Source organism: Gambusia affinis, linkage group LG17 (genome assembly GCF_019740435.1).
Source record: "Gambusia affinis linkage group LG17, SWU_Gaff_1.0, whole genome shotgun sequence".
NCBI lineage: Eukaryota > Metazoa > Chordata > Actinopteri > Cyprinodontiformes > Poeciliidae > Gambusia > Gambusia affinis.
This window is the reverse complement of record NC_057884.1, coordinates 10,918,599-10,928,596: the sequence shown is the minus strand read 5'-3', so window position 1 is coordinate 10,928,596 and position 9,998 is coordinate 10,918,599. Positions and strand designations below refer to the sequence as shown.

The 9,998-nt window shown below is 38.6% G+C and overlaps 1 protein-coding gene across 3 annotated transcripts in view; it reads left to right on the top strand.

Annotated features, from left to right (window-relative positions):
- nup214 (nucleoporin 214) overlaps window positions 1-9,660 on the top strand; it is a 33,143-nt gene extending 23,483 nt beyond the window's left edge. For 2 of the 3 annotated variants that reach the window (XM_044096554.1, XM_044096552.1), the window contains exons 34-36: window positions 372-517; window positions 1,227-1,260; window positions 3,207-9,660. In XM_044096554.1, coding sequence (XP_043952489.1) covers window positions 372-517; window positions 1,227-1,260; window positions 3,207-3,243 — 217 coding nt within the window. In that variant the 3' untranslated portion in view covers window positions 3,244-9,660. The remainder of the gene's footprint in view (window positions 1-371; window positions 518-1,226; window positions 1,261-3,206) is intronic. The other variant, XM_044096553.1, reaches the window with a different exon arrangement.
- The last annotated feature ends 338 nt before the right edge of the window (window positions 9,661-9,998 follow it).

Sequence of the window (9,998 nt, the reverse complement as noted above, 5' to 3'; positions counted from 1 at the left end):
CTATGGATCTCTGCGCAGGAGTAGATTATTCCCCTCAGATAATCCCACTTTGGGGTCATGCTGCCTGCAGATTAAACAGGCCTGCTCTCTCTCCTACTTCCACTGGGATGCTTGTACTCTGTTTTCCCTCTCAGGAATCCGTGGGTTTGCGTTTTGTAGGACAGATTAAAGACGAAACAGATCGTGTTCTCTCAATTCAAAATTCTCACATGTTATTCTACTTCTTCCGCCTTTCAGACATGTTTCCTTGGAATTTTACAAGCACAGATGGGAATTATGGTTTTCTGCTTGTCTACATAAATTACTGATTCAAATGGTGCCAATTCATTTTAACCTTGATGTGTTGCTATAAGACTGTCTTTGTGTTTCAGGTTCTCTTCAGCTCCCAGTGCCCCTTCGTTTGGTGCTCTGGCCAATCAGCCTCCTTCTTCGTTCGGGACCTTGGCCCAGCAGGGCTCTGCATTTGGAAGTCAGCCTGGCAGCTTCTCAGGCTTTGGACAGCAGCCACAGACTGGAGGTGAGGCATTTATTTCATTTGACTTTGTTTTTTTTTGTTGTTGTTGTTCTTGTTGAAGTTGTTTCCTCTCACCATTTTTAAATTCCAGGAACAAATTTTACAGTTTTAGTTGTTTAACAGTGTCTCAGGTGTTTTCTTAATCATCTTAAATTTTACAGTCATTCATTCATAGTGTTGTATTAATTGCTTTTAAAATGAATTTGTATTTTTCAAATCAAAAATAATCAGAATAATTGGCCCATTTTTTCCCCTGCTAACCAAAAAGGATGCAGGATTGCTACATAGTCTGGAAAAAATATGGACTTAGATTTTAAGTATTTTCCAGGTCAGAAGAAAATGGAGCATGTAGAACATTTCTGCTTCCAGACATTATAACTTATTCTGCTGTCTAAAAGTCACATTCATCCATCCCTCTAGGCAATTTATCATCACTTTATTCATTTATCATCCTGGCAGTCTCTCAATCTATCTATCTTCCATGCATTTAAATACAATCTGTCCATTTTTCCATCAATTTGTCTGCACATCCATCTATTCATCCATCCATCAATCTGCCTGTCTGTCCTTTCATCCCCCCGTTACCCATCCGTCTGTCCATTTATCAGTCCATCTATCGGTTACGCTCTCCATCTGCAGACAACAAACACCCATGATTGAGTTTATCTGCATGTTGCTATAACTCTAAATCTCTCTCCTCTTTATTTCCTAGGATTCCCAGGAAACGCGTTCGGGTCTGCCAGCCAGTAAGTGCGGTCGGTGTGTTTGAAGTGATATTTTTCTGTGAGCGCTGACGAGCGAACAGAGCCACATATCTGTGTGTTTGCTGTGCGTTGCGCCTGTGGGGTTTAGAAGCTCACATCTTTTCTTCCACAACACTGCTCTCGGTTAGACCGTTCTGATTTAATACCTCCTGATCCAGCCTAATTTGGTTCCTGCCCCCACCTCACCCCTTCCTCTTCCCTCCATTCATCCGAAGTTAGAAGTGGTCTCTGTTATTTGATCGAACTTCTAGAGAGCATTTTCTGTTTGACCACTGAATATGAATGAAGCCAAATTAATAAAACATTGGCTCATATTAACGATGCTAGAGTACTGGTTGGTGTTGGGCATATTAAATGTGTGTTGAAGTCTGTGGAGGTTTAGCTCATCAGTTCTGCTGCCGTTAGTCATTAGTTTTCCTGTTTTTATGCTGGTGCATCTCCAACCTTTCTAGTCGTCTTTCCTTCATTTCTGCCGCCTTATGTTGCCGTGTGTCACATGGCAACCAGTGTTGCTCCGGGGTCTCTTCCAGCGAATGCACGCTAAAGTGCACAAAACCGTGTGGACTCGTCCTAGCTTATTGGACACGTTCACATTCTGATGTAAATTTTACAATTACTCTATTTTTTTATGTATTTTTGTGTGTATGTGTTCTGAGAAGTGCAGAAAAACACAAGACAGAAGCCGACTATCTTAACTGAGAACTGAGAAAAAGTGAAAAACTGTTTATTAATTGAAAATCAAGATTCTCAATGGAATCTTGATTTACTATGTCACTGTTTTCTGTTTAACCAAAATAGCTTTTGTAACACTGTAAGGAACATCTTATGAAATAAGAAATCACTCTTAGATTTATGTATTCAGTTTATTAGGGGAGGACTGGACATCTTAGAGCCTCTGGTTCACATCCAGCTCTTTAGAGGTCCCTAATTGGTCAGTTGGTGGTCAGTCAGAAAATTGAAGTTCAGCAAGCACAAAGTGTTAATTCTGCACAGTAATTTTGATTTGGTGCTTTTATTAACAAAAAAAATTTAAATCTTAAAAGTGACTACTGCAAACCTCTGAGCAGCCACATCAGCACCCTCTTGTGTTTTCTCATATTAAAAAACAGATTAACAACTTTTTTTTAAGCTAGTCAAGTTGTCAGTTCAAGCCATAAGCGTGTGCATTTTCTAATATAGCAAACTTCATAGCAACGGACTGTTGCTATGAAACAAAGTTTCGTGTTTGTTGTTTCCAGTTTACATGAATGCAGACTTTGCATGCCATTGGATATTCAGCCTTTTTGCTAAAGTCTCAGCTGCTGATACAGAGGCTAAAGGTCACAGAGCTTTGGAATATAATAATTAATTATCTCTTGGTCAAATTTCCTAATACCTTACAGTCCCTTCCTCATTTTTGTTCTGACGTAAAAAGCTAAAGTGGTTCTAATCAACTAACAGGACTTTATTTATTACTAGGCTAAACATACAGAGATGTAGAAGAATTTGCCGCTTTATTCTTGTTTTTCTAGCCTATAATCATTTGCAGTAGGATAATATAAAGTTCTACTTATCAATATGACATGTTATTTTATTGTCATATGATGACTACTGTCTGAAAATTAGTTACCCAGCCAGATTACAGGAGTTGGATATTTTTATTGATTTAAAAAACATTATTTTCAGTTTGTAGATTAAAGACAATAGGTTATGGTTGAGTTATGAAATTAAACATTAATATATCAGTGCATCAATTTTGCTGAAAGAATCAAAGTTTCTCTTAACATTCACTGTTTAGCCTTTGAACATAAAAATATTGATTTTTTAAAAAGTTGGAACGGTTTCTTTGTGTTTATTACACTACTGTTGTCTGTTCAGACTTTTTTTTTAAATTCTTTATAATAATTTTTCTTGTATTGTTTTTTTTATTTTGTTGTTGTTTTTTTTAGGTCAAGTTCCCAAACTTTTTCTAGCTGGCGAAGCTAGTGTTCATGATGTCTTCAAGAGAAACTGACCAATGCTTGGTTCTGTCTGCAATCAAGCTTTTGGAAACACACAATGCGGGGAAAAAGGGAAACTAACTTTGTTAAAGGAGCAAATAAAGTGAAGCAAATCATGCATTTCTTCAGATTAAAATAAACCTTTATCTTATAGAATACCGTTATCTACATGTTCTACATTTCAACACAATACATACTTTGTGAGCTCAGTTTGTCCTTTACCTGCAACCGTTTGTACGAGCAAAAGAAATTATATATTTTACAAAAGCATTCAGGTGAACAAGTCAAATTTTAGTTATAATGTTGATGTATTTTAAGAGTCAGCCCACAACACTTTGTGAAACCATTGATGGGTCTGTTTAAATTACAAAACAAAATTTGAAATACATGTTTGTTTTTTTAAATTAAAATAAGAAACAAGGGTGTCTGTTTTTGTGAAAAAATAAAAATCTATGTATTTTTCTTTTTACATGGAAATAAAAACGTATTCTTTTTCTGAATTTGATTTTTCTCTTAATTTTTTTTTTTTTTTTTTACATTACAGATGCAATTTTTTGCTGATACTTAAAGCTCGATTCTGGTAAATTAATAGGATTTTCATAGATGGGCTTTTGTGTTTATAGTTTTGAACTTCTGTAGACTGAAAGCTTTAATATGCAGGAACCCTTCATTTACATCCTACCACAAACAAAAGTATTATTCTGACGCTGCAGATCCAGAGTGTTAAATGTTCCATCAGGGATTTCTCATTCAGGAAGAAACTAATTTAAGGTTTTTCAAAGCACTGCCCAATTCTAGATTGGTGTTGTAGAATTACAATGTTTTAACACGAGCTGGGATTGATAATTGCAGGTGCCTCCAAACCTTATGACAAGAGGACTAAGATAAGCCAATAATGCACTGTGCCTTAATGTATTGCCACAGCAGCAAGCTCTGGGCCTCCTTCAGACGGTTTGGTAATTAATGCTAAATCCTTGTTTATATGCAGCTCATTCCTCCTCCTTCACCGAGGAGCACATCCACTCCTATACAGAGCTGCACTCTGCCGTGGTACCACTCTGTGGGGGCGGGGGGCGTGCGGTCTGTGGGCTGACATTGTGGCATGTAGCCTCTGGCAGCAGATTTCTATGACTTGTGGATCGTGTCAGTGTCACTTCGTCAGCCCTTATCTTCTGTCTTTGGCCAGAACATGTGGCAGAGCTCCTAAGTAGCTCTGAAAGAGGCCTGAGAAATGTCAGGGTCGCAGTATGTGACCTCTAACAGAGACCCGCTAAAACTGTAAAGTCCACATCGGAGTTTCAGTGTATATATAAATGGGACCTTGAGGCCGGTGTTAGTGTTGTTGACTGGAACGGAGCAGGTTTCTTCAGCATCAGGTTACCCAAACCGTGATGTTTGTTCAGCAGCACTTATTTATTCCGCGTTCTGGTTAAGGAATTACAGACCGGACACGTTGACAGATTACAGCGCCGCACAGGCAGTTGCACAGCCCCAAACTTTGTAATGCTTTCAGCTAAAGCGGATGAGCTTATGAGATTCCCAGCGCCCACGCCACAACGGGTCCCCCATGACGGCGTTAAAAACAGAGTCCCTTTTGCTGTATGGCGCCCTACTTCGCATCTGACAGAAGTATGCAAATGTAATTGCACCCCGTCTCTGTCTCTTTGTTCCCCGTGATTACAAAGTGCTCAGGAGGTTGGCAGCTGTCTTCATGGAATCCAGATAAAAATAGATTTGTCCAAACCAAACACCCACCCATCCGCCCCTCCCCAAACTGCACCCTGGTTCTGTCCCACCTCCGCTGTGAAGTGATTAGCAGTTCTTCGCTGCCTCGCTTTGCTGACATACTCATCATCTCTTCATGCGTGGCTGCACTTCACGCCGCTGGCATCTTTGGTGCCATGAGGCATTTCCATGAACATTTCTCTGGTGAATGTTAGCAGTTGTGGTCAGTCAGGCGTCTCCTTTACTGTACATGTACCAACCACTCTGGTCTTCTCACAGCAATATGAGCTGGTTTTTTTCTTCTTTTTATTTACAGCATCGTTGAACATGGGTTTCAGCTGAGCAGAGGCTTCCGTGGGTAATTTTGTGCGCACCGATGATCTAATAATCCTCTAACAAATAAGCCCAGCAGTGCTTTGCTGAGACAACGTCTACAGTAGTGAGTAGGTGCTGAGAAGTTAGTGAAGAGCTCCTCTTTTTTTCATGAAATAATCTAAAGAAATGTCGTGTCATTGTATTTATCCTCATTCTGAGCCATTTGCAACAATTTGCTTTGGTTCCTTTGATCATTTTTGCTTCCGCGGTATGCATCCAAATCCATGTGTACAATGCTGGGGAGAGTTTCCAGCGACTCATCTGAGCTGATTTTGAGGGAGTTGAATGAAAAACATGCTACTGTTTTTCATTCAACTGAGAAACAGAGAAAATCCGCACAATATAATGCAGGTTTTCTCTAATCCACACACAAGGTTTGTATGCAGTATGTGAAATTTGATTTCAGTACTTTCCAGGTTTGGAAATTGATTTTATTATCCATATTTTAATTCTTGTCCTTTAGTCCAAAAGCTGTTTTCTTTCCTTTCCTTCCTCCCTTATTTCCATCGTTCTCTCAAAATTTTCCAGGTTCCATTTTATAAAGCCTGACCAGAAATAAATCGATTGTGAACTTTAGTGATTTTATCTTAAGATGAGCTTTAATTTCTTCATCTTTGTATTGCTGGAGTAAGTAGATATGTCACTGTGAAGATGGGACAAAAATCCAGAAAAAGTTTATTAAATCTGCATTTGATTCTTGGGTTTCAACAATTTTGTGATTAAATTAGTCTAATTCAAACAAGATTCAATTGTTTCTGGAGATATTTATGTTTTTGGTATACATTTGTCTTAAAACAAGTGAGAAAATTATACGATTTTCCTACAATCTCTTCCTGTTTTACAGATTAGAACTATATGGAGCCTATAGTTAGCAAGGTTTTACGTCTCACGCTCAGTGAATTGTGGGACTTTTCTACATTTTCTTTTCCTGTTAAAATACCGACTGTAGCCGCGCTCATTCTGAGGTAACACTTTATTCGACGGGTTGTGAATAAGGTTGTGACAACTTGACATTGACCAAGAAATCATCATCTGACATAGATTTGTTCTAAAAGTATTACTGATTAAACTTTTAAAATTATGCAGCTTTATGTTATTAAACAGTCATAAATGTTCATGAAGACTTACTCATGTTCATGACAGGTGTCATGTTCATGACGGTGTCATTACAGTTTTATTCACAACCCGTCAAATAAAATGGCTGAAATGGCTGAAAGAGGAGCTTTGAGCTTTGAGGAGCACAAATGATAACGTCCTTAACCTCACAGCTTTTAATTACACTACCTGCCTCAGCTGCTTTTCTTCGCTCACTTTCTCTCTGCCTTTAACTTGCTCGGGGATTAGGCAGGTTACTTATCTTGATACTTCAAAGGAGCTTTACACTAAAAGCTTTTAATTTCAGTCAAACTCTGACTATTCAAAGCAAAGGGCTCACACAAAGTACTCTTACCTTTGCAGGGAAAGCTGTTTACTTGTAACCCAACAAGAACGAAAAAAACAGGCGCATGCTACAGCAATTTAAGCATTTGGATTCTTAGCGTGAGAATGGATTACCGAGAATGGGCTTAAAGTCTTATCTATTAGGCATGGTCATGGATGTCGGGCATTACCACAGATGTCAGGGCGAAAGGATTTCAGTATCGTCAGAGCTGCGGTCAGAAAGGTCAAAGAAGTGCTAATCAGAATGGAAGATATCTGACTTTACTTCCCCCCAACCCCCCGGATTTAAATTTAGACACTGTCGTCCCTGACGACGGTAGCTTTAACATTTTGCAACACAGGGGCTGTTGAGTTCATTATTTAAGCAAGCAGTCTCTTGAGAACATTTTTGGTTTCAGCTTTTCACCCTGTCAATATGTAGAGTAGGTAATGATGCAATCTGCTGAATCAAAGACTTTCCCCCTCCTTTACCAAACAAGCATCTTCCAAATCAATGCAAATTAAACACTGCAGATTGTCACCAGATGTGTTCTGGCTGCAAAGTTTGTGAACGTAAATCAGATAAATCAATATCCAGCTATAGATTCTGTGTTTTACTCTTTGCTTTACGTGATGAAGAAAAAAAAAAAATCCGGATTCCACTGCAGTCCATCAATTGAGCAACATAAGTAATATTTAATTGTGTAAAATCACACGCAGGATGTATGAATATGTGATAAACTGACATAAAATTGATCTCCTGCGTTCATTTTCCGCATCTGTCTTTGTTATCCATAACGTTGCGTAACTTAAGCTAAAAATGCAAGTTACCGTCAAGTTAAAGGACCCTTTTGGCTTTATTTCATTACTGGGAGTTAAAGTTTTCAAACTCACGCAAGTTAATTATGAACTAGACTCAGACGAGAGTTTAACTCTCACACAAGGCCGAGTTTATAATTGCACCAAGTATCTTGATGCTTTCCCCTCAGGAGCTGCTTGCGATGTCTGAGTTTATTACAAAAAGCCTTGGCAGCGTGTGGGAAGTGTGGGCTCCAACTCCATCACCTGCTGTAATTACACTGATGGCAGCCAAAGGTTGCCTCCGAGTCGTCCTGCCTCGGCTTGTGGGATGTTCATCGCTTAATAGCTATCATTAATTTAAATGGAATATCACATTATGCTGTGTACGCTAATCAACCATTGTCCTACGAGCTTCGGCCTGAAGGCCCAGATGTACGTGTCGCTCAAACGTCATCCTCTTATGTAACCGCGGGGACAGCGGCGGCTCTGCGCTTAAGAGTGATTTATCTGCTTTGTTGCGGCGTTTAATTTCAATAAATATTACGTAACGTTGTCTGGATGGCACCTACGAGCGCGGAACAGCGTCGCGGCCTTTGAGGGTATTAGAAAGTTTCTCATTTGACTGGCAGAGGACTGCCCCAGGGTTTCATCTCACTAATAAAACGCCGTTCTGCCATATTGAACAGCTGTCTGGAAATGCAGCCTTGGGACTCCTGTTTCGGTTAGGAGACTCATGGCAACCTTCTATCAGTTTAATAAAAACTTTATAGATTTAATTGTGCTTTGGCCATTATTCTGCGATAAATACTAAAACGTGGATAGTCTAAATGTATCATAAACCTTTGGACCCTGGGGCTCACATCTGCCATGACATCCAATTACTCATGGAGGGATTTGATCTCCACCTGTTCATGACGCCCTCCACTAAAAACTCAGAGTGTTTTTGGTAACACTTACATCATGAGGATGCCAGTATGCCCCTGAATGTAAACCTTTAACTGTTTCTCCCTTTACTTGCAGTGCCTTGTCAAACTATTCACATACTTAACCAAATCAAATCTGACAAACTTAATCAAGTTCAACTTTCAGTAAACTAAATGATGACTTTAGACAAAACATTTTTTTTAAATCTTCTTATCTATAGGAATGTTATGATGAGGAAGTCCAGTCTCCAATTTCCTCATCATCAAATAGCTCAACCTTTTGTTTCATCAAATGACAATCATCCAAAGACTTCACTCCTAAAACGTGGTCTAAAGCACATCCAGGTGCCCTCTGTCAAACTCCCAGCAGACTGTCTTGTCCTTTAAATCAGGCTGAATAAGATTCAGCTGCTATAATTTTACTCTTACACTGGGGTCATTCTCAGGTTGATTACCTGTCCATCTAACATCCTTCATTCCTCATGATTGACTTGAGCTTGTTCTGATTCCAACTCACTTTACATTATAGAAAGCATTAAATTTGGCTTATTTATTTATTTATTTACTTCAACAGAAAATCTAAATCTGATTTCTTTCTTTCTTCACTTTGAATGAAATTTCTATAACTGTTTAAATATTTATGCCTTTGTCAGCGCTGGGCTCAGTTTGCAGGTTACTAACAACTAAGTTTAGAATTTACACCAGCGTGAAACAAAAACACAGCATGGAAATTCAATGTCCCAAAAATGGATTGTCTTACTTTGCTTAACAGGTAATATCACACAGAGGAATCAGGTTTTCCTGACACTTTCTGTAGTACAGTACAATTTAGTTAAATAGATACTTTGGTTATTATTTGGAAGAACAAATAGGGACAGGTGGAGGTTTGCAGGGAGCTGCAGCCATGATGTAAATATAGTTGTGAATGTGCCGTTCAGGAATGTGACCAGGATAGCAGAGGCCGCATGCTTGGAGCTGACTGGGGTCAAGTAAACTTTCCATGCAAAGGAGTGTCAGTACTCACCTCTGGCTTTTTCATTCATCAAAAGACTTTGAACTCATCACCAAAAAAAACAACAACAAAAAAAAAAACCCAGAAATTCCTGCAAAAACATGCAAAAAGCTAATTAAGGAACAATGCTATTCCAATAATATATGGACAAAAAAAATTTTTTTTAGATTGATGCTCCTTTTACATTGTTTAATTATCTTTTGAGATAATTTCTTGGCAAAGAAATAACAACACACCCACACTTTTTACTTCAAGTAAAAACAGAGAACATCTACGCAGAAATTCAGTTTCAGCAAAAGCAGCAATTTGGCAGATTTAAGCCAATACTGTGTCAAGTCCATTTGGTCCTTTTCAGAATTGGTATTAATTTAATTCTAACAGAGTTATATCAACAAAAAAATTAGTAGGTTTAACTGTTTGAAATATTGAAATGAAATAACCAATTCTGAAAGAGACCAAACAGATTTAGCACAGTGTTGATTTGAC